Source organism: Mastigoproctus giganteus, chromosome 7 (genome assembly GCF_048544385.1).
Source record: "Mastigoproctus giganteus isolate SK-2022 chromosome 7, ASM4854438v1, whole genome shotgun sequence".
Classification (NCBI taxonomy): domain Eukaryota; kingdom Metazoa; phylum Arthropoda; class Arachnida; order Uropygi; family Thelyphonidae; genus Mastigoproctus; species Mastigoproctus giganteus.
In genome coordinates, this window is record NC_143581.1 from 203,754,628 (window position 1) to 203,779,598 (window position 24,971).

The 24,971-nt window shown below is 35.2% G+C and overlaps 1 protein-coding gene across 1 annotated transcript in view; it reads left to right on the plus strand.

Annotated features, from left to right (window-relative positions):
• The window catches only part of LOC150083602 (clathrin light chain-like), a 79,285-nt gene that overhangs the window by 39,870 nt on the left and 14,444 nt on the right, over nt 1–24,971 (plus strand). Inside the window, exon 4 of the mRNA XM_090378083.1 lies at nt 3,115–3,226. Coding sequence (XP_090234209.1) covers nt 3,115–3,226 — 112 coding nt within the window. The remainder of the gene's footprint in view (nt 1–3,114; nt 3,227–24,971) is intronic.

Consider the following 24,971-nt stretch of genomic DNA (forward strand, 5'->3'; position numbering starts at 1 on the left):
CAGAAAGTCAACTAGTTCGTATGTACATTTTTTTTTTTTTTTAGGAGTATTAGCAACTAAGGCCATATTGCTCCGGGAATATGTGGTGGTCATTCCTTGACCTTTTCCGCATCCTCTGTATTTGGTGGTGATGGGCTCGAACCGCGGTCTAATCAAGAAGTGTGTGCTACGCACTGCTGCTCCTTCCCACCTGGCTACGGAGGCGCCTCGTATGTATATATTACAGTACGTATTAATTATTCCGATTATCACGTATATTCTTCCGATTTTCATGTATCATTTAATTTTGTAATTGGTAAGGTAATGTGAAGGATAAATTTGTGCTTAATATATCTTTACTTTTATAGCCTGTGGAAATATTCCTCCTATTTTCCCTAATTAGAATCACTGTTTAATAGAATTAAAATTCAATTCACAAACGTGATCACAATGACCGGTGCTTACTACACATCGTATAGTGAACGGTACTTTACTGTGGTGAGTTTGTCGTAACATGATTTGATTGTACAGTGAACTAATTGAAAAGGGGGGGTACATTGTATTTTTAACTATTTACGTGAAACTTCGGATAATTGGAGCAGCCGCTTAATCGGGCCAAAATACGCTAGTCCCGATGTGTCCCAAATAACCGAAATCGACTGTGTATAATATATATATATATATATATTATTTATTTATTTATTTTTTTTTTTATTAATTCATATACCCATGTGTATTGTGCCTATAAACTGCGTGTGTTCTCTGATTGATTTGTGTGTTTTGCAGGATGAAAATTCCCGGTTTCTGGGGAAAAAAAAAACCTTGCTATCTACACCTGAGACCAACTAACTCAGCTCCAGAGTGAAAAAAAAACCCATAAAATTTCCTCGCATCATTGATGGGGTTCAAACCCAGGCCTTTTCCACCCAGTATGGGAAGGCGCTTCCATAGCCAGGTGGGCAGGAGCAGCAGTGCGTAGCACACGCTTCTTGATTAGACCGGGATTCGAGCCCGTGACCACCAAATACGGAGGATGTGGAAAGGTCAAGGAATGACCACCGCATATCCCTGGAGCAATATGGCCTTAGTTGCTAATGCTCCTAAAAATCAAATAACAAACAAACAACCCAGTATGGGGAGGACAGTGGTGATACTACTGTGCTACTCATGCAGACGAAACTTTATATAATAAAGAAAATAGAACGGGACATAGGCAGCAGGAGTGTATTAATGGCAGAATATAACATTGGATTGTTAACATGTTTATGTTTTTTATGTATAGTTAATAAAATTGCACTCTTAATCTCCCTATTTCTTATTTAGCCTCATTATTTGTGCATTAAATATATAAAAAATAAAACTTTCTAGATAATGGTAAAATTGAAGTAATGGCATCTTGAATCCTCGAAGGTGCCATTATTCTGAAAGTCTACTGTAATAGTAATACGAATAAGATCATAATTCACTTCTGTTTTGGTATTAAGGGAACCAAAATATATATTACACACTTCACCACCACCACCACCAGCTGTAAGAATAAAATCATATACCCATATATTGTATAGCAGGGGTGGCCAACAAGTCGATTGCGATCTACCAGTCTATCACCGCTTTAATTTTGGTCGATCACGACAAATTTTAAATATATATAAAAATAGATTATTCTTTTTTTTTTTTCTTTTTTTTGTTCCATTTATTAACACACTTCTGCATATACATTCTCAAGATACATATTAATCAATTTATATACAAAATTTATATACGTACTCTTATATATGCTGTGCCCCTTGTGTACAGGTGTGTGTGTGTGTGTGTGTGTGTGTGTGTGTGTGTGTGTGTGTGTGTGTGTGTGTGTGTGTGTGTGTGTGTGTGTGTGTGTGTGTGTGTGTGTGTGTCCTGGTATGAAGGGTGGCTCCTATAAACTCGTCTCCACCTATTACTCCTGTAGTAGCCCAGAACCTCTGCAAAACATTATACAGTTATTTACATGTAAATAGCAAATACATACATACACTTAGAATTACATTAACTTAACAGTAACACTTAGAAAAACATTAACATTAACACTTAGATTAACATTATCTCCACTTAGAGTCCATCCACAAATGCAAGCCTGCATTTGGGTATCCAGGAGTGGAAGATCAACTCGCACTATAATCTAGAAACATCCAAGTTTGAGGTGGGGTGATGAAATTTTTAGTTATTACATACATGTAACAAAAAGTATTCAGTTCCTTAACATAAAATTACATAGTTTTGGAAGTGCCTCTCATTTACTCACAACTTAGACTTCCGTTATCCACACTTTGCAGAGTACATATAGCAAGATTATACATTAGCTGAACCAGATGCCTCCTAATGATTTCATCTCTTAACATTTTAGACTCTCAAGTGACAGCCTTTACCATCACCACTGGAAGCATGAAAACCTCAGGGACTACTTGTACTGATATGGTAAAATCTCTTATTATTTTAAATAATAAAAAATTTTTGGGTATCTGCTTTTTTCTACCTTACACAGATCAGTGTTTGCACATGCACAGTATATCTTTCTTAACTATCATCTCTATTTCTGGCATTGATTAGCTTTGAACTACCCATGTAATCCTGTTACTATTCAGTATCTTGTGAGATATTTAGGAATTTTATTTATTAATTTTACTTTTATCGAGTTTGGCAGGTGAACATTTTTAGGAAAAAGAAAAGAAAGTGTGGTAACTTAATTTATAAACAAAAATTAGAGGTGCTTCAAAAATGGAAAAAGAGACTGATGGCAGCTTGTAATGAAATCAACAACAATAATTAACTGGAAAAAGAACTGTGTTGGAATTTTGTTCTAAGAGGGTTAGTTCTGGAATTGTTAGAAGGCCAAACAAAAATGAAGCTTCAAATTTTAGCAAAGTTGATTAAAACTTTGCCAGTGTGGTTTCTGCAGAAGGAACGATGAATGTTTTTATCTTTATTTTCCAAAGATGCATTTGTAAATTATATTAGCATTTTATGAACATACAAGTATTTCTGAGATTGTTTCTTATTTATTTTTTTTGCTCTATCTTTCTGAAATTTGGGATAAGCAGGTTTGATGTACTACAATCCTACTCTAGTATTAAATAACTTTTTTTTTTTTTTTACCAGATGCAGAAGAAGAAGTCAAAAAGGAAGAACTAAGAGGTGCAGCTAAAAAGGAAATAGAAGATTGGTATGCAAGATACAAAGAGCAAATAGAGAAGGCAAAATTGAACAATAGGTTAGCATTTTTTATTTTTTTATTTTTATTAAATATGAATATAAAGTTAAAAAAGTAAGGTATGAAAAGAATTGTTAGCATTAGCAGAGGCATACGATGCAAAAGAGCAATTTTGTGAAGCATCAGCCAAAAAAAAAAAAAAAAAACCCTCCCATGTCACCCCTCCATTTGTTCCAAAATGCTTGTCCAGCTCAGCCTTAAATTTATTTAGGCTATCAAATTCCGCAACAAAAGATGGAAGTCTGTTCCACCAATCAACTACCCGCCGGCTAAAGGCAAATTTCCGCACATTTATTGTACAACTGTCTTTCCTCAACTTGAAACTGTGCCCCCTCAGGTTCTTAATCTGAGTAAGAGGAAGAATCCCATCAACATTCAGCTTATTCAACCCATTCAAGGCCATATACATCTCAGTCAGATCACCTCGCAGGTGCCTACTCTCCAGGCACTGCAATTTGTGGAATTTAAGCCTTTCTTGGTAATCTTGTTGCCCTCACCAATCTTGTTGCCCTTCTTTGTACTCGTTATAGCAACTCTACATCCTTCCTAAAATGAGGCCTCCAGACCCATACACAGTACTCTAGGTGTGGCCTGACCATTGCCTTGTATTGACAAGACTCCATGACCTGACCTGGCTGTCTGTCTGTCTGCACTGCTCAGCGAACTTCATATTTGCCTGCACGATTAACCCCAGATCTTTTACACTTTCCACTTCCCTGAGTGTAGTACCACACAGTTGGCATGTTTCTCTTCGGTTATTGCTACCCATATGCAGTACTTTGCATTTGTCAATGTTAAACTTCAATTACCACTTTTCAGCCCATTTGCCCAACTTATCTAGATCCAGTTGGAGTAGCATACTGTTTACTGTCGTTAACAACCCTGCCAATCTTTGTATCATCTGTAAACTTGGACATTAAACCTGATATACCTTCATCAATATCATTGATAAAGATACAAAACAACAATGGGCCCAACACCGAACCCTGGGGAACTCCACTAATAACATTTGTCCATGAAAAGCGGTGTCCATTGATTACCACTCTCTGTCATCTTCCACTGAACCATCCCTTTATCCATTGTAGCAACTTACCCTTAATGCCATACCTCTCCAATTTGTATAGCAGTCTTCCATGTGCAACAGCATCAAAGGCTTTCCTGAAATCCAAGTATATCAAAATTATTTTTGGCATTCAGTTCCTTTGTGACCACATCATAGTATCCAATCAAATTGGTCAGACAAGACCTCCCTTTAACAAACCCATGCTGTGTCTTAACTATTACTTTAGTCTTGTCTAGACAATCCTGCAATGCTTCTTTAACCAGTGATTCCATTATTTTCCCTGGAACACAAGTTAAACTAACAGGTCTATAGTTACTTGTGTCACCTTTTGAATCCCCTTTGTGAATTGGTGATACATTTGCACACCTCAAGTCCATGGGGAGCTCCCCCGAGTCCAAGGAAGCTCTCATAATTATGGCTAAGGGTTTGCCTTAGCCATAATTTGTCTTATATTTATAGCCTTTATTTTCTTTTATTTAAGAAATATACTCCTACTGTACCAGGAATATGTGCTTCTTTTATTGTTCATTGCTTTTAAATTAGTATACATTTTCATTTAGTTTGTGCATGGTGTTTTTTGAAAATTATTGAAAAACAAACTTGAAAGTAACTGCCAGTTTATATTTATCAAAGTTTAACTTACTGGAGTGATTGTGATCCTGTATTAGGGTAATGTGTTCACAAGTGCACATGTACATTTTAATCACTGCCACAAGAAAGTACTGTTTGTTGTTAACGTAGCACTTTTATATTGGCTGCCATAACGACAAAGTTGTAAATTCTCTTTGCCACTAAGTGGCTGTTTCAGAGTATGAAAATAAACTTACTTTCTTCCTACTATGTGATAATTTATATACAATAATGTTAAATTAAGGGAGCTGACAATTTCCTCATGTGGAAGGATTTCATCATGCCTCAAGAATTGAAATATAATGAGCAAACAGATACCAAGTTTATTTGTTATTTGATTCCTTGAAAACTTGTTTGCTGTGAAGTTTTCCTTACAGACTGTGACACAAACATATTGCCTTCCTCTCATTATCATTATATATACAGTAATACCCCGACTTACGCTACCCCGACTTACGCGAACTCGGAGTTACGCGGTTCTTGATTTTTTCGTTTGGCAACGCTGCCGCCCACTATCTTCAAGGTCGTTTTTCATATGTTATCGATATACGGTGCGACGGCGGAGAATGAGAGCGAAAGATGAACAAAATTCAACTTTGCTGCTTTTATGTTTTTTATATCAGTGAAGGGGAAACACATTTCACCCTAATAACGTAAAAACCAACACAATTCCAGCTATCGGTATAATCGCAAATGCAATTAGATCGAGTTTACTACCAGTTTATAACAGATTTCACTAGCAGAAACGCAACTGGATTTTTATTGTTTTATGGTAGTAACCCCTAGAAATGTGAGGTGTTAATAGTGTATCTCTGCCTTTATGGTGTTGTTTATTCAGTTGCTACATGCGCGCAGCTTTGTTTATGCGTATCAAGCGTGCCTCCTCGTTTTGTAATTGTGCTTTATTCCCTAAAAATGAGTAAAATACTTAATTAAAAGGTGTGAAAAGGAAGCGTCCTGGTGAAGACACTGCAGATTCAGAGAGAAAAAGAAAAGCAATTATCGATAAACAGAGGCGGACTGGATCAAAAATTCTTACCCGGGAAAATTTATAGTGGCCTCATACTATGGTTTATGGCCAAAATCACACTGGCCCACCGGGGTTTCCCCGGTAAGGCTTATGGCCAGTCCGCCTCTGTCGATAGAGAAAAAATATAAAATTGTGAAACGCTTTGAGCGAAATGAAAGACCATGTGATATTGCACGTGCTACAGGCCTAAACGAAGCAACGGCCAAAAGCACATGACAATTGCAAACTTGACAGGTTGAAAATTGAAAAGGGCTCAATTGTAAAGGGCTTAAAAATTTTAGAAAACATAGACTCCAACGAAGAACGCGTTATAGCTACAAAGCAAGGAATAAAAAAATTATTAGCTTGCTACGAAGAAATTCTGCGTGAAAAAAAGAACGCGCTGTGTCGTCAGACGAATTTGTTAGATTTTATGAAGCCATCGACATCGAAATAACTTTTTAACGTAAGTCATTTGTTTTTTAATACATATTTTGTATTAATATGTATAAAGAACTGCAATTTTATTAATATTTTTCTTCTAAACTAGTGTTTTTGTTAGTCCTTGGTCCCAATTAAGCAAAATTTATATGTATTTATATGCAAAGTTGTACCCCGACTTAAGCGAATTCGACTTACGCGATTTTCGTCGGACCCACCTATCGCGTAACTTCGGGGTATTACTGTATAATAATTTTATATATATATATATATATACATGATTTTGAGACATCTACTAGTGCAAAGTTTTAGATACGTTTGGATTGTTTTTACAACCTGTATCTGGTTGGTGACAGCAGCTAATATGAGTCATTTTTAGGAAGCAAAATACAATAGAAGGTAGGTGTGGCAATAGCTCCAAAAAACTTGCTTCCAACCAGTTCTAAAGAACTAATTGGAAACTAGTTTAATTATTCAGTGGTTATTCAGGAAGTGTTATCCATTAAAATTATAGGCAAAATTTAAAGTGAAAAGTTGAGTGAACAAGTTTGTCTCTACATACTGCCCAGTGTGCAATTTATGAACTCTTAATTACAAACAGATGTCATAAATTCCAGCATAAAGAACACAGTATTTCAGCATAAACACAGTCACAAGTTTATATGTATGGGCAAGCAGAATAAAAGCATGAAAAGCATAATGACTGTATTGTTACATAAACGAATCTTAAATCAGTTAGTTGAAGATACAAAGGTATCTAATGGATTTCAGCTTGGAAATAATCTCATCTTGTATTGAACAATTTAAAAATGTTAATTAGTGGCAATAGTAACAAGTATAACATAGTAGATCCAAGAAATTAGAGACAGAGAAATTAAAAAAAAAAAAAAAAAAAAAATTTGGCAAATAAAACTACTAAATCCTTATTGGAATATAAAGAAATGCATAAGAAGGCTAAGATATGTGGGAAAGGGACCGAAGAAAAATCTTTGGAAAGATATGAAAAAAAAGTATCTAGAAGGCAGAACATGATTTCACCATTCATTTAAAAATCCTAGAACAGGAGGAAAACCATAACTAAATCAATCAACAATGCTAGGAATAAATTTAAAACAAAAGAGAAGGATATTTTAGAAATATAGCATGCATACTTTAAAAAATTGCTGGATGAAAGAGCTGAAAACATTGCTGAAGAGGAAAAGATTGAAATGGAAATAAATGATAGATACTATATCTATTTTTAAGATCATGGAAAATATCAGTATGGAAAGGTAACAGGTGTAGGTGAATTGAGACCTGAAATTTTGGATCTAAGTTCAACCTTTAAATAATGGAAGTTGGAAGGTAAAAGGATATTAAGCTGGTAACTTCCTTGTTATCTAGAGGTTGTTTTCTGAAGAACGAGTTTTTGAAATAAAGTTGAACATGGAAATTACAAAGGAGTTTCACTCTACTGTATAAAAATTTATGAAACTAGCTTAGTGAAGAGGATTAGAAGTATTTTTGAATGTAATTTTGGGTGAAAACACTTGGGTTTTAGTCGAATGGGATGCCAAGACCAAATATTAGCACTAATCAAATTATAGAAAGGTCATGGGAATATAATAGGAACCTATATATATAGGATTTTTTGATCTTGAAAAAGTGTATGACAAAATACTTATCTCCTGTTTAAATTTTTTTTTAAAATAGCAATGTAGGATGATTGCTATTTGCAAATTAGCATTGGTAGAGGCATATGATGCAAGAAAGCAAGCTTATGCAGCATCAGCCAAAGGGAAAAAAAAAAAGAAAAAAAACAAAAAAAAAACACGCTCCCATTCACCCCCTCCGTTTGTTCCAAATATCCAGCTCAGCCTTAAATTTATTTAGGCTATCAACTTCCACAACAAAGGATGGAAGTCTCTTCCACCAACCAACCACCTGCTGGCTAAAGGCAAACTTCCACACATCTATCCTACATCTGTCTTTCTTCAATTTGAATTTATGCCCTCTCAGGTGATTATTCTGAGCAAGAGAAAGAATCCCATCAGCACTGGGCAAGCTGAAACCATTCAAGGCTTTATACATCTCAGTCAGATTACCTCGCAGGCGCCTAGTCTCCAGACACTGTAATTTGCAAAATTTAAGCCTTTCTTCTTAAGAGCATCCCTTTGTTCCATTCACTAATCTTGTTGCCCTTCTCTGTACTCGTTCCAACAGCTCTACATCCTTCTTAAAATGAGGCCTCCAGACCTGCATACAGTACCCAAGGTGTGGTCTGACCATTACCTTATATAAGAGGATAATCACCTCCTTATCCCTGCTAGAAAAATTCCTGTATATCATTGACAAGACACTATGAGCTACTCTTGCAGACCATCTGCACTGCTCAGAAAACTTCATATCTGCCTGCACAATTACCCCCAGGACCTTTTCGTTCTCTACCACTGTCAGTGTAGTACATCAGAGTTGATATGTCACTCTGGGGTTGCTGCTTCCCATATGTACTTTACATTTGCCAATGTTCAACTTCATTTGCCACCTCTCAGCCGACCTGCTCAACTTTTCTAGATCCTGTTGCAGCAGCGTACTGTCATTAGTGTCCTTAACAACCCTGCCAGCCTTCGTATCATCTGCAAACTTGGATATTAAGCTTGATATACCATCACCAATATCATTTATAAATACAGGAAAAAAAAATGGAATCAATACTGAACCCTGAGGGACACCACTAACATTATGTTAGTGGTGTCGATGAGCAGTGTCCATGGATTACCAATCTCTGTCTTCTCCCACTCAACCATCTCTTTATCCATAGCAGCAATTTGCCTCCAATGCCACACTACTCCAATTTGTGCAGCAGTCTTCCATGTGCAACAGTATCAAAAGCTTTTCTAAGATCCAAATATATGATAACAAAGTTATTCCCTGCATCCAGTTCCTTTGTGACCACATCAAAGTATCCAATCAAATTTGTCAGGCAAGATTTTCCTTTAACAAAACCATGCTGTGTCCGAGCTATAACTAAAGTCTAGTCTAGATGATCCAGCAGTGCTTCTTTAACCAGTGCCTCCATTAATTTTCCTGGAACGTAAGTTAAACTAACAGGTCTGTAATTACTTGTGTTGCCCTTTGATCCTCCCCTGAGTCCAAAGAAGCGCTCATAATTATGGCTAAGGGTTTGCTTACTTCCTTTGCTGCCTCCTTTAATATAACTGGATAGATCCCGTCCACCCCGGTTGCCTTTTTTATGTTTATCTTCAACAATTTCTCTTCCACTTTCCTCTCAGTTATTACAAAATCATCCAGCTCACTGCCAGAGTTTAACTCACCTCTGGCATTCCCCTCCCTGAATAACTCCTCATGGGTGAATGTAGATGAAAAATACTCATTTAGTTTGTTAGCCACCTGAGCAGGATCATCAACAGTTGAACCATCAATATCCAGTGGACCAATCTGATTCATCCCTTTTCTTCTAGAGTTTAAATAGGTAAAGAACTCTGTTGTTTTTCTTTGCATCCTTTGCCAAGGATTTCTTATAATCTGCCTTTGCCTGCCTAATCTCCTTTGTAACTTGGTTACAGACCAGCTTATATATGTCTCATAGGCTTCCATGTCTCCCATCAATTTATATGTATCCCATGCATTTTTCTTCTCTGCCACATGTCTCATTAGTTCATCTGACATCCATTTAGGCCTAAATCTTGAACAATATTTCTTAGTTGGTATTTAAAGCCTAGTAGCTTCCAAGATAAATTCTTTGAATGCTTCACATTTTGAATTTGCTGTTGGTAACAGCATCAGTTGGTCCCACCATATAGAATTTAAATACTGTCTCAGACCACCGTAGTCACCTTTATGAAAGCAAAAACCCTTCCCTTTACCCCTGATGGTAGTTACCTGTTTGAGTAAATCCCACATCAGCACACTGTGATCACTGCCACCTAGTGATTCCTTTATCTGCAGATTCTTAATGCATGACGAATCACTACTGATAATCAGATCAAGAGTATTACTCCCTCTAGTTGTCTCGCGAACATGCTGATGTCGAAAACAATCATCCAATAAATCCACAAAAGCATTGCTAGTGTGTGAGTGACCAACCCACAAATTCCAGTCACAATATCTGGGAAATTAAAGTCCCCCATTTTATAAGACTCTCTGATTTACTGGCCCACTCTATTTCCCTGTACAGTTCGTTATTATACTCATCAGAATCATTAGGCCTATAACACACTCCTACTCTCAATTTTGATCTCCCAGTGCTTATGTCACATCAAACTGACTTGAGACTGCACTGTCCAGCAATGTCGACTGGATTTTATATGTTTCTTAACTAATAGCATAACCCCTCCTCCCTTCCTATCTTGTCTATCCTTCCTGTACACATTGTACTCCCGAAATTCCAGTTCTGCATTCCTTATATCTGTGCGACACCACGTCTCTGATATCCCAACAATATCTGCATTTGATGTTCTGAGCAATACCTCAAATTCATCAAATTTATTTACCAAACTCCTAGCATTGGTGTACATGCAAGTATACATGCACCTGTTCCTATTCTTAGCTACCCTAACACAACCCATGTGTTTACTTGTACCGCAGTGACTCCCAGCAAGCTCTGAAATACCCTTCATCTTGTTTTCCAGGCTGCTGCTCATTCTAATAGAAGCAGTGCAAGAATCACTTTCACCTCTGCCAGTGGCTACTGTTAATCAATTAGTCATTGTATTCCCCCCAAGCTAGCAGTTTTCCGACCCTCCTAACACTGCCTCGATAGCATCAGAAAATATTCTTTCACCCTTTCTATTTAAGTGTATCCCATCCCTGTAGAAGCAGTCTCTCCTGTTAACAAGTACAGACCAAAAATTCTTACCCCTTGAACCTTGCACAATCTTTCCAGGGCCAAATTGATCAACAAGGCTCTCATCATATACACCCTCCTATCGTGTCTGGGCAGAATTGCAGACACTTTCAAATTCAACCCTAATTCACGGCTTTTTTTTCAAAGATAATAAAAAGATAAAAAAAAAAAGTTTGTGTTCAAAAGCAGCAAATGTGCAGTGAGGATTGAAAAATGCATTGCAAAGTAGTTTAATGATAAACTTGGGTTGCCTTTGCCATTATTTTTAGCCTCATCACATCACCACCTATCTTTGTAAATTTCATGGGCCATTTAAATAAAAGAATATAAGTTACTGATGCAGTTTTGTGTGGAAGATAGAGTTGGATCATTATTAATATGTTTTGATATTGTGCTGTTAAATAGTAGCTTGCAAGACCTTCAAAAAATCTGAATAAATTATCATATTTTCCCGTTGATAAGATGCAGCAAACTATAAGACATGCCTACATTTTAGAATGCAAATTTTTGGAAAAATTATTTATTGCATATATTTGTAACATAAATTCACAAGTTTATAATGCATCATTGTACCGTTGCACTCATCAGTACTGATGTTATGGTCTGAGATTTCACTTTTTTTCGGAAAGTACATTATCTTCTAGGCCACATTTTGTTTTCAAGAAATCTGGAAAAAAACAGTAATGGCAGCTGTCTTGCATTTCACTAACTTATTATTCATCCAGTTGGCAAATCATGATTCATTGGTCCATTCCTCACATGTGAATACTTTAAAAAGTTTGTTATATAAGATGTCCAATGGCTGCTGTTGACTAAGGCCGCCTTGGATTGCAACTAATTTCATGTTTAATTCAACAATTATTCTTTTTATTGTTTCTGTTGCATGTGATTTGAACTGGTGACATAATGAAAGAGTGATCATTTTTTCAGGCCACCTGGACATTTTGACCATACTGTCTCTAGCTTAAAGATATCACCATTTGTCCCTAGTATACCTCCAGACTATAAAGTGCAGAGGAATTTTAGGTAACATTTGCCAGGAAAAATGTGTGTCTTATGATTTGGAAAATGGATTAGATACAGATTACAGTGAATTTGTCATGATGGAAAATGGATTAGATGATACAGATTACAGTGAATTTGTCATGACAATTTTTAGATATGTAAAAAAAAATGAAAGCTTGAGAGAGAGAGAGATATTTTAGAATGTAGACTAAATAACCAAAAATTGGAAATAGTTTAATTTTTTGTATCTAGGAATAGTCTTTAATGAAATATAGAGTTGAAAATAAACAACAATAATTGGAAGTCAGGAACAGTAGTAAACCAGTTTAAGAAATTCATTTGGTATAAAAGAGAAATTACCCAAAAGACAAAATTAGTTGTTTATAACGTTTTTTAAGCTGAAAGCTGTATCAAAAATAAAGGAATTGATCAAAAATTAGAATTATCAAAAATGAAAATTTTAAGAAAATAAATGGTACCAAGATGAAAACAGTGGCAAGACCATATTACAAATGACAAAAAACTCTTGGGATAATGAATTCCCTCAGAAAATAGACAGGTATGCTGGAGCAATGAATCCAGTCGTAGATAAATGAACTTAAAAGGAGAGAAAGATCAGCAAACAGATATTTGATGCAAAAATTAATTTTAATAGGCTTAGACACAGACCAAAAGAAAAGAAAGAAGGCTTACTGTGGTTAGGACTAATGATTTAACAGTAACTAAATTTGCATTTTTCACTGTCCATTATTAAGATATTTTCTATGTAAAACTGTATAACCATTTTTATAATTCTAAATTACTCAGTCGGACCTCTGTTTAATGAAGTCCTTTTATAGCAAATTATTTTGAATTCCCCTTGGAAGTTACATTTAAAATAATTTCCATTGAGCGAGAAAATTTTCATATAGCAAACGGATTAGGAGAGAATTAACTCGGTATGCACTGTGTGCATTTCTGGCCTTTAGGCAATTAGTGCTGCTGCATGAATTAAGAGAGCAAAAGGGATTATCATTCTACAACTTAGTGGTACCTGGTAAAACCTATCCAACCATCTATCTTCCACATACGGAGAAGTCGTGCTGGTCAGCAGTGAGCAGATCAAGGGGTATTCCCAATGGGCTCTGATCAACCTTCTACTGCAGTGATGTCCAAACTTTTCCCGTACAGGGGCCATATTCAAAAAAAGAATTCAAAGTTAGATTTCTTTAGTGTGTTACATTTTCCATATCTTGTTGCACGTAAAAGTAAAACTGTAGTTTTACTTTTAAAAAGTATAGCTTATTATACACCATTGGAAAGAGCTCAATGAGTAGGTTTAAAATATAATTTTAAAATATTTTTAAAATTAAAAAATGGCTGCGCCAAAAAGGAAAATGTAATTTTTGCATCCCACCCCCTGAATTTCTGTCGCTAATGGAGCTAAAAATTAAAAAATCACATTAGCTATATGTTATTCGATACTTATCAAGGGAAAACTATTCTCATTGAAATCTATCATTTACTTTTTGTGTTAAAATTAGAAAAATAATTTTTTATTGCACTTCGATAACGCACTTCTTTGTACTAAGTAACTCTCCTTTTGGTGACAAAAAGGTTGCTAAATAGTTAGTTAATAATTCTATAAAGGTCATTTATAAATTTTGCAACGAGAAGTATTTTTTAACAATTTTCAAAGCTGGAGTTGTGTCGGCAAGGAGGTACTCAGAGAGCCAGTGTTGGGGTGGCGGTGGTGGGGAGGCACCTGCGCAGACTCTTTCATGACCCTTGTCATTCACAACAGCTGGAAAGACTCAAACAGACAACGTTTTCGTTAGTTCCTCAGTTTTAGGATAAGCCGGGGTACTAGAAACTTTTTTTCAGTTACTATAAAACTCTCTATTTGAGATACTGCACTAACGACCATTCATTACTATGGACCCTTCAAATAAGTAAATAAATCGGTCAACTACTGAGTGCCCATCACTCAGTAGTTGACCAATTTATTTACTTATTTTACTCACATTTTACTTATTTTTTTATATACTTGAATAATAAATTTATGCTTAATAAACTGTGTTAATATACTAAATTTGTTGTTCTTATTCCAAAAACATTACTACGAAAGTAACAATATCAGGGAAAAAAAAATTTTTAGAGTACTTTCATATCCTTTTAATTTTCAATTTTTCCTGATAGCAAAGAATGAGTACTGGCACCTATTTTTTTTTACAAAAAAAAGCGCTGCTGCTACCCATATGTACCTTGCATTTGTCAATGATAAACTTCAATTGCCATTTCTCAACCCATCTGCCTAATTTTTTTAGATCTTGTTGCAGTATCATCTGCAAACTTGGATATAAGCCTGATATATCTTCAACAATACCATTGATAAATATAGAAAATAACAATGGTCCCAACACTGAAATTTGAGGGACTCCACTAATAACACACACAAAGAGCAGTGTCCATTGATACCACTCTCTGTCTTCTCCCACTTAACCATCCTTTTATCCGTAGCAGCAACTTGTCTTTAATGCCACGCTACTTCAATTTTTACAGCAGTCTTTTAGTGTAAAAGACTGCTGTAAAAGGTTTCAAGTTCAAGAACACAACACTGCATTTTCCAACTTGAACAAGCTTAAAGTGACCGCCCTACAATGCATAATATGTGCCAAAATATCAGAAAATTTGCAGAAGGAATGTTATAAAAGATTTCTGAAATTCAGAAACATATGGTGGCATAGGAATATTTTATTTTCTATTCACTGTGAATGTTGGTAAGGCTGTGACAAATTTCAGATTAACTAATTGATCTTCAGTGCAATAGTGAACTATCTTTAAATCAAACATCTCATAAAATTACATCCTAGCTAATGAAGTTATTTGTACCAAAAAAAAAAAAAAAAAAAATCTATGTTTAAACTAGTGATTATGAGTAGTGCATATTCTTCAGAAGATTGTTCTTAAGAATCATTCTAAATATTTAATTAACCTCAACAAAAGCTCTCCTTTTTTTAAATAATTACTGATTTTGCATGATATTTAATAAAATATAATAAATACACTTTCTGTCTATCATTAAAAAAAATACATTTTAAAAAATAATTCTTTTTACTGGTATAAAAACTATTTAACATTTTTATCTTTTGATTATCAAACTAATAAAAATTAGAGCTGCTGTACAGTATATAGATAATGATTGTAGTGTGTAAAATATTTCCTCTTAAATAAGTAATTTCCTTTGTTTTCTTATGTGCTGTTGATCAGAGAGGAGGCAAGGTAAGTTATTAAAAAAGGGTGGGTTTTAGATTTTTAATGATTTGATGTTAATGTTTATTTTTATAATAATGAATACACTTATGTCAAAGAACATTGACACATTTTATATACAGATTGAGTCAGAAATCTTCTGCCAAACTTCTGGGGCATGTGGAAGAACAGTAATAGACACCAGCTGTCAAGGGCTGCCACCTTTTTTGCGTCCAGCATGTCAGCTCTCATGCATAGTGACACTGGACTTTGTCTACACAGGCACTCTTCTACTTATGTACTTAATTGGTTTTTTTCATGTACGTAAGTCAGTTTTGTGTGTAAGCCCAACTTTGGCCTTGTAGATACCTATATACAGGCATAGTATTTAGTACAAATGCACAGTACAACTCACCAAGATTATAACCCCCCAACAAACTTCAGCAGGCCGTATGTACAGTATTTTTTACAACATTTTACGATTTGTAACCAAATTAAATGAGACGGAAAAAAAACACAATGAATAATAGTGTAGAGTGCAGTATTTATTCTAAAGTAATTTATTCTAATACAAGATACAATATACAAAATAAGCAAGATGTAATTTTCTCATATTATTGTCAGTGTTGTGGAGATGGAGAATCATAAACTTTTGATGACATTGATTCTGGTGATCTGGGAGCAGATTTACTGGTCGTGCTACCACCTGTGGATGCCATATGTTCACGTCCACTTTCCACTTTCTTTAAAAACTGATGAATTTTAATGTGCACAGTTTTCTTCTCCTACTCTTCGTAGATTAGTTTTTAGCAGTCAGTGGCACTGTTTACACCTGCTGCCACTTTTGTGAACCTCTCGGTGTTAGGATCTTGAACCTCGAAAGATGATAGTACTTTATCTATTAAAGAAAAAGCTTTAGTAGTTGTTTGCAGATAAAATTCTTTTCAACAACTTCTTCCTCTTCAGTGGACTCCTGCTTTGTCTGTTTTTCAAGTTCGAAGAGATCTTTGTTGGTCAGTTCCTGATAAGAGTGGCTTTCCAACTATTGGTAAACCTTCCTCCACCTCGAGATCCAATTGTTTTCCAAGTTCCACCATGTTTTTAGAAACTGACTCTGCCTCTTCACGGGGTTCGAGCCCGTCACCACCAAATACGGAGGATGCGGAAAGGTTAAGGAATGACCACCGCATATCCTGGAGCAATATGGCCTTAGTTGCTAATGCTCCTAAAAACCAAAACAACAACAACAACAACTGCCTCTTCAAATGTATGGAAGTCGTGAGCAAATTGAGGGATAGTGTCTTCCAGATCCCATTCACATTTGATAATGTTAATCTCATGCCAAGCAGCATCTATGTTCTTGATTGCATTGTAGTTCGTTCCACCCTCTCCTTCTGTTGCTGTTAAGGTTTCCTTAAAAGTTCTTTGTGTGTAATAAGCCTTGAATGTAGCAATAACCCCCTGATCCATTGGCTGGTGGTATTGGGAGGCAGGTACACCACCTTTAGCATTAGAATGAAAATCATTCAGGTGAGGTGGATGGTCCAGAACTTTATCCAGTACTAACAGGACTTTAAATGGAACGTTGTTTTCAGCACAGTACATTTCTACTTGTGATATGAAATGTTTGTGGAACTACTTGAAGATTTCAAGAGTAACCCAGGATTTAGAGTTAGACATCCAGATGATTTTTATTAATTTTGAAAAACTTTGTGCTTTGTACATATCTACGAGTTGTACGTAAGTAGAGGAGTGCCTGTATTTTTCTCGATGTCTCCTTCATGTCCTCGTCAGCAAACCAAACTTTCTGAGCTAAACGTAGATGCAAGAAATTCCACTCCTCACTTTATTCATCTTTGTTCCACCAGTAATTTAGTATTAATGTCTGGACTAGTATCCTTCAGCCCAAATGTTAATGCTGGACTGGACCTTACTAGCTTTTGTTTCTTTACATCATATGTGGTCAGCCAGCCATTCATATTATACCAGGTTCCTTGAGAACACACTTTCACTCCTCTTGGAAGATATTACACCTGTATTATATTTCACCTATTGTACGACTAGATATGGTACTATGGAACACAGCTAAAGTTGTGGCCTAAATGAATTCCCTCAGTATGTTGCTAAAGAGGTACTCCCACATTTCACAGCAATTAGTGATTCCCACTGAAGTCGTGAGGTAGTCACTTATTCATTGATGTGAAGTATGCATAGCGAGTTGAAGGTGGATATTTTCAGCATTTGTTGTGAATTTTTAGTATAAAAAAGAAATAAATTAATAAAGAAATGTAATAAATAAATCAAAGCTTATTTGAGTGCTTCTTATTTAACTAACAACATTTTAAGAAGTTTAGCTCAACAAGGAGGCATTTTTGGGTGTGCCCATATTCATAAGAAATTGTTTCTTTTATTATTGATTGTACAACACACACCCAAAGGCAGGATAATTCTGAATTATTTTGTATAATTTTTAACCCAGCAGCAGTGGCTCAGTTTTTACAATAATGGTGGTAAACTGATCTAACAGATGCCAAATTTCCTTTTTTATTTCTGGGGGAAAAAAGAAAAAAGTTTTTTGTTTCTTTGAATTCTGCTTGTTAAATACTATAGCTAGACTTCACTAATAAATTCCAATATTTATTAAATGTATTTTTTTTTATGAAACATTTTTTCAAAATGGGGTGTTAGTGCTGTTATTTTTTTACAAAGCAAAACTTTTATTAATTCTGTTGAAGAAAATTCTTTCAAAGTAAGGTATAAATGAAAAACTATCAGTTTCTTCCATTTTGAAATTTATTAAGACACTAAGTGGACAAAAATTCAACATTGTGAGTGTACATTTTTATTAATGTTTTTTCAAATAAATACATAAATAATAGAGAAAAGAAGCCACTTTATATAATAATTAAACATAAAATGAAGAATACCTAATTGCTGTAGCTCTAGTAGCCTATTCAACAAGAAATGTATTTGTTTATATTACATCAAACCAAAATTAGCAACACAAAGTAGAATGTAAACAAAAACAGCACTTTAGACAGTGACATCTCAGTTAGGGCATATGAGTAACTTAAAATATAACTCAAGTAAGATTGTGTGTATAGTTACAAGGTAGAGAGAGTAATAGCTGCTAATCTTGAACTGGTTACTTTTTATTATTTTTTTATGGTAATTCCCCAGCACTGAAGTTATTAGATCTTATTGTACTTTAGTGCTGTGAAGGTTTTAAATGGAAGAAGACAATGGACATGAATTTCAGTAGTTTAGGGATTTTTTTGGGAGGTACATTTGAAGGAAGATTGCTCCAAAGAGCAGGAGTATAAAGGATAAATGAAAAAAGTTTGTTCTATGAGTTTGGAGTTGAATAGTAAATGGAAGTTAGCTAGCAGAGATATTAATGGTTCCATCACTTGTCTGGGTTCAAATATCATCATCATTGACTAGGAATTTAAGTTCTCTTTAGTTGAGGCTATAGTTAACCAGTCTCAGGTGGAAGGAGTAGGAATTTCTTCATGAGTTATTCTGGGCTTTTCAGCCTGCACCACATGCAAATCAGCCTGTGAACACACTTTTACAGGTACAATACACACATATGGATATGGGTCATGCCCGAGGACTGTTACAATAATAATTATATTTAGAAGTATTTATAAAAGAAAATATAAATATAGAATTTAGAACAGAGATTTTGTATTGGGGAGTGGGTATTTAAATTGTACAGAATAAATAGCTGTATAAAAGAAAAGTATCCAAGGGCAAAAAAAAAAAAAAAAAAAAAAAATCTAGGTCTTTCAATGCAGAGAAAACAATATTTGTGAAGTTAGTTAGGAATTTTCCCAGTAGAGATATGGCGCCTCCATAGCTAGGTGGGAAGGAGCAGCAGTGCATAGCACACGCTTCTTGATTAGACCGGAGTTCGAGCCCGTCACCACAAAATACGGAGGATGCTGAAAGGTCAGGGAATGACCACCGCATATTCCCGGAGCAATATAGCCTTAGTTGCTAATGCTCCTTAAAAAAAAAAAAAAAAACCAGTAGAGATATGCGATCTTTTCTAGAAATGGCGTTTTTGAAGATAGGCATAGGAGCAGAAACAGACTCTTTTTGCAAGAAATAAGACAGGACAGAGCTTTAAAATTGAAGTTAACGAAGTTTCCTTTGCTCCATTGGAGAATTACCTGCAGATTGGCATTTAAGGAATTGATGTTGGATGTTCAAGAAGTTTGTGTTTGTGCCACTCGTAGTTTCTCAAAGTGGAAGGCAAGATATAGTGTTCTCTCATTAGCAAACCATGCACAGGATTTCCAATCAGTGGAAGGAGGTCATTAATATATAGCAAGAAAAGAATTGGAGAAAGAACATAACCTTGGGAATACCAGCATTAGTTGAGAAATTAGAAGACAGAAGCCATCCACCATCACCTGCAATGACCAGTCAGGGAGAAAACTAGCTACCTATTTGAGGGGGGGAGGAACAGAAGGCAAACCAGCTTGAGTTTCTTCAAATTTTTCCTTTAAATTTGTCCAAAGATGAGTAACATAACCAGGGTATCACCAGTGGATCAATGCTGAGAGAATCCATATTGGTGATCATTCTTCATATGGAGGATTTCAAAGTAGCGTGAAAGTTGCAGTTGGTAGATTTCTACATTACTTTGAAAAGATTATATGAGGTAAGTGAAATTGGATGATAAATGGAAGGGAGACTGGGTGTGAACAAATTTCCAAAAGGAATAACTGCAAAATGAAAATATCAATGAAATAAGGGAGTGTTAAAAGGCAACCAATAAAAATAAAAAAAAAAGGTGTAAATTCTGCAGCATAGGTTTAAAGAACAAAAGAAGAAGAAATGCCATCTGGATCTGGAAACCTCTTTGTATTAAGATTATTCAGGATTCTTCTGCCCTGACAGAAGACCATGAGATGCATTGAGTGGAATGTGTTTAGTATTGTACCAAGATCATCAATGCAAAAGTTAAGTGTGTGTGTTAATGTCAGCTTTATCTTTAGATGACAATATAGAATCATTAGAATGGTAATAGAGGTAGAATTTGCAGTCAGCAGCTTTGCCAGAGATGAGTAGGCTTAACTACCATTTGGAGAAGAAACAAATTTCCTGCTCTTAACCTGTTCAAAATCAAATTAGGATTTATTTTTTTATTTTTATTATTATTTTTTTTTTCACAACTATTGTGAGCTTTGGAAGAGACAAAAAATGAAGCTGGAGATTTGGATACATACCAATTTCAATTTATGCTATTACCTTGAACAGCCTTAGTACACTTATTGTAAGATCAATATTTAGATAAAGGAGAGTTTAGGGTGGAGTAAGGAATAAAGGATTTCATTCACAAGAATAATTTCACTTACTCAATCTGAACAAATATTAGGATCATAATATTTAAAACAATAGCACTTGCTACTGTTTTTAATCATTTGCTATTCATTTTTAGTTAAAACAGTAGCTTAATGCAGGCACACACTTATCCTGTTTCATGCCCTTATAATGCCGATTGGCACAATGTAGAGAATGGCCATTGGGGAGGGAGCCATTAGAGAAGAGATCATAACCACTTTGGAGGGTTGTTAGTGAGTTAGCATTAGTAGTATTTTATAGGTATTTAATCAAGTTGTGTAAGGTCATTGGTAATAGCAAAAGCTTCTGCATCTCTACAAGCTGGGCTTGTGCAACTAGAAAAGTGAAGTCAGTTAGAGTTTGACCACTAAAGTCAACAAGGTAAATTGGAAAGTAGAGTTACAAAGAAATAAAGTCAAAAAAATTCTGAATAAATTGCAGTGTTGGGAGAATGATGGAGGTAACAATTGAAGGCTGAAGTGAAGACTTCAGATTATTCTGAAATGAAGCTTCTCTGGAGACAAAACATCGTTTTTCATCACTTTAAGCCTCCAGCAATCAAAGTGGTGGTTTTGCACCGGGTGATGAGGTTCATCTGCCACCTAGTATATAGAATAACACAGAATAGATATTTTACTGTGGGGGTCTGCCAGATCCAGGCACCAGCACTGCTGAGTTAAGTAAGAATGATGGGAATATAAGACGTGTGATCTTCATTGTAATTATGGCCAGTTTGCCATATCTATGTAATCTTCATATCCCAGCATTATCCTACTTTTGAAAATTATCAAAAGTAGGATAACTAAAAAATTTTCTTACAGTACACATAGTTGCTAACCCTTATGGTTTTTCAGTAAAATGTGAATTTAGCAGGCTTTTACATCAGAAATGGTAGTATTTTGACCTATTCTGACAAGTAATATCACTCTGTGTGAGTATATACCAGAAAGTGACAGTGAGAAATATAGCTTTAGAACAATACGCCTGAAGATAGTGCAATCTAATATAAGAAGTCAGCATTAAGTCCATTTTGTGATAAAGATTTCTCTGTTGCATTTATCACTGATTTATGATATAAATCAACTAAATCCGTTAATGTAAGGTTGTGGACAGTACCCATGGATACAGCTCTATAGAAGTGCAAATTTCTCCCCCCCCCCCCCTTTTTTTTTTATTTGAGTAAAAAGAGTGCAGAAATTAACTCTTGCTCCTGGAGGCTGAAATTCTTCCTACACCACCAAACTGAATTTCCCCTTTGTTCTACAGAAATGCATATTTTAATTGCATTCTTTATGTATGTAAGCTGTTTATTGTTTAGTTTAGTGAAGTTAGCAAAAGCAGGTTACAAATAAATAGAACAAACAGTACTTCACTGCATTTTACTTTTAACTAACTGTGTTTAATGTAGTGAAAAAATACTAAACAGTAAGAAAACATAAAAGTATCCATAAATATTGAAACATAAACCTACTACCCCCATTTCTTGGACTATAAAGAGCATCTGATGCAGTACAAGGGAAGAGCAATAATGACCATTATCCACAGAAGCGTGTGTGTGTGTGTGTGTGTGTGTGTTAAAGATGCTGTAAAGATGTTAGTTAACCAACTGAAATTATCTTGTAGCCAACTGAAAACATTTTCTTTTGTGGAAACTGTATACTGGAAGGGGGGTGCAATGCTTTTGCTTGATGGATTGGTGATGCATATGGACTTGATTGTTTTGCTTATGCAAATGGAAATCCAATGTGACTGTATGATGGCTAACTGGTTCATTCAGCAAGGAAGAATGTTCCCTCAACATCTAAACATTCTCCATAAGTGAAGGAACATCCGACCAGTCACAAGATTAGACCCTTCCAGTCATTCTCCTACATTAAAAATTGGCCAAACCAAGCAGTTTGCATCCAAACATTCCCCTCCAACTTTATTTGCAAATGAGCTTCCCAGTTTTCAGCAGTCATTCTCTGAATGAAAAATTTAATAACTACTTTAAACTAACTTACTAGCAGTACATACTGGAAGGATCAGTTTGTAGTTATGGTAGCAGCAAGATAACAGTAAAAAACTTGAAAAGCCAGTTTATAATAAGGTCCCATCTAAAACTTGCCTAATCAAACACAACTTTGCCTTCTTTCATGAACAAGTGAGCAAACAGGATATCATCAGTTCAAAAACATTTGTCTTGATTTTCACTAGCAGTGTCTTTTTGGTAGCAAAAACAAAATGATTCTAGCATGAGTGAACATTTCTCTGCTGCACTCAAGATTTGACACTGCCAGTTCATTGTAAAGAGGGTAAATAAGCTGTTAACTTTTGCAGTTGAATTTCTTCCTGGTTCAACTGGTGATTAAATAAACAAGGATGCTTTCTTTTTTCCAAATACAGTGAAGCCTCAATTTTAGGGACCTCAGTTTAATGGACAAAAAAAATAGTATATTTGTTACGGTAAATTTGATTAATCCGGTGATTATGAATAATTACCGGTTAATATGTATGATCGCCAATAATATCAGAGAATTTAATAAATATATAGCAATTTATTAAATATACCAGTCATTTTACATATTCTCCAGCACTCGCTGGTGTATTTGATAAATAGGACAGAGAAATCATATGAATGAAATGAACAGAAGTGCTTCTGTGCACTGTCTAGCCGACTAGCCGCTTCTAAACCACCATTTAGTTAGTGCAGCGCTGTTGGGCTGAACGAGAACGAGCACTGTGTCTACATTTCTACCGTTTAGTGCAGTGTTGTTGGGCTGAACTAGAACGACCACTGAGTCTGCATTCTTACCGTTTAATGCAACGTTATACTTATAGATAAAGTTAAACGTATTTAGTTTATGTCCATAGGTAAGTTTTCTTTGAAAAACAATTAGAAATTAACGTGTAATGAAAATTTTTGTAGTTTGCCAAAGTGTAACGGTTATGGATACCATTGAAAGAATGAAAGAAAGTTTTACTGCAAATTTAATGAAAGTAATAGAAACAAAATGCAGTAACAAAGGTTTTATAACGAAAGAAAAATATATACAGCTGATAAATGACATTTTTGCACTAAAATTGAAAACCACAGGGAAAACTCAAGCAGATTACCAAAGACTCAAGCGCTATGATATAATTAAAGTAGGTGATTGTAATAAATTGATTTACCCTGTTCAAGAAAATAACCAAAGCATAAAATATTATGTCTGCACGGAGGAAATTTTTGATACAATACATAATATTCATATAGCTATTGGCCGTGGGGGAAGAAATCGGATGATGAACAAGATTCAAAAAAAGTATAAAAATATAACCGCTGAGTCTGTAATGGTATATTTAAACTTATGTGAGCCTTGTCAGAAGAAAAGTAAAGTTCCTAAAAAAGCTTAGTGGTTAAGCCAATGGTGTTTAATGAAATGAATAGTAGGTGTCAGGTAGACCTGATTGACATGCAAAGTCAGCAAGACAAGGGATACAAATTTATTCTTGTATATCAAGACCACCTAACAAAATATGTACAATTGCGTCCCTTAAAAAGCAAATGTGCTGAAGAAGTTGCTTATGTTTTATTGGATATATTTACTATTTTTGGAGCTCCTTCTATCCTTCAAAGCGATAACGGTCGCGAATTTGCGAATAAAGTTATCGAAGAATTATGTTCTTCTTGGGAAGAACTCAAAATTGTATGTGGTAAACCTCGGCACAGCCAGAGTCAAGGTTCTGTCAAACGTGCAAACCAGGACATAGAGAATATATTGAGTACGTGGCTAGAAACTAATGAAACACGCAACTGGAGTGAAGGATTACGATTTGTTCAATTAATGAAAAATAGAGCATATCACCAAGGAATTAAATGCAGTCCTTATGAAGCTATGTTTGGTTCTCCCATTAAAATTGGCCTCAAAACCTCATGGCTTCCCAAAGAAGTTGTTGTTAATTTAAAAGAAGAGGAAGAACTAGAAAACATAATGAAGCAATTAAAAATGATCATATGATAGAAAAGGAATCAAATATTTATGATTCTGGAGAGATTGCAGGAGACACTAGCATAAAGAGAATTGAAAATGACAATATAATGGAGAACATTGAAGAGAATATGGAGAAAGTTGAGGAGAATATGGAGAAAGTTGAGGAGAATATGGAGAAAGTTGAGGAGAATATGGAGAACATTGAGGAGAAT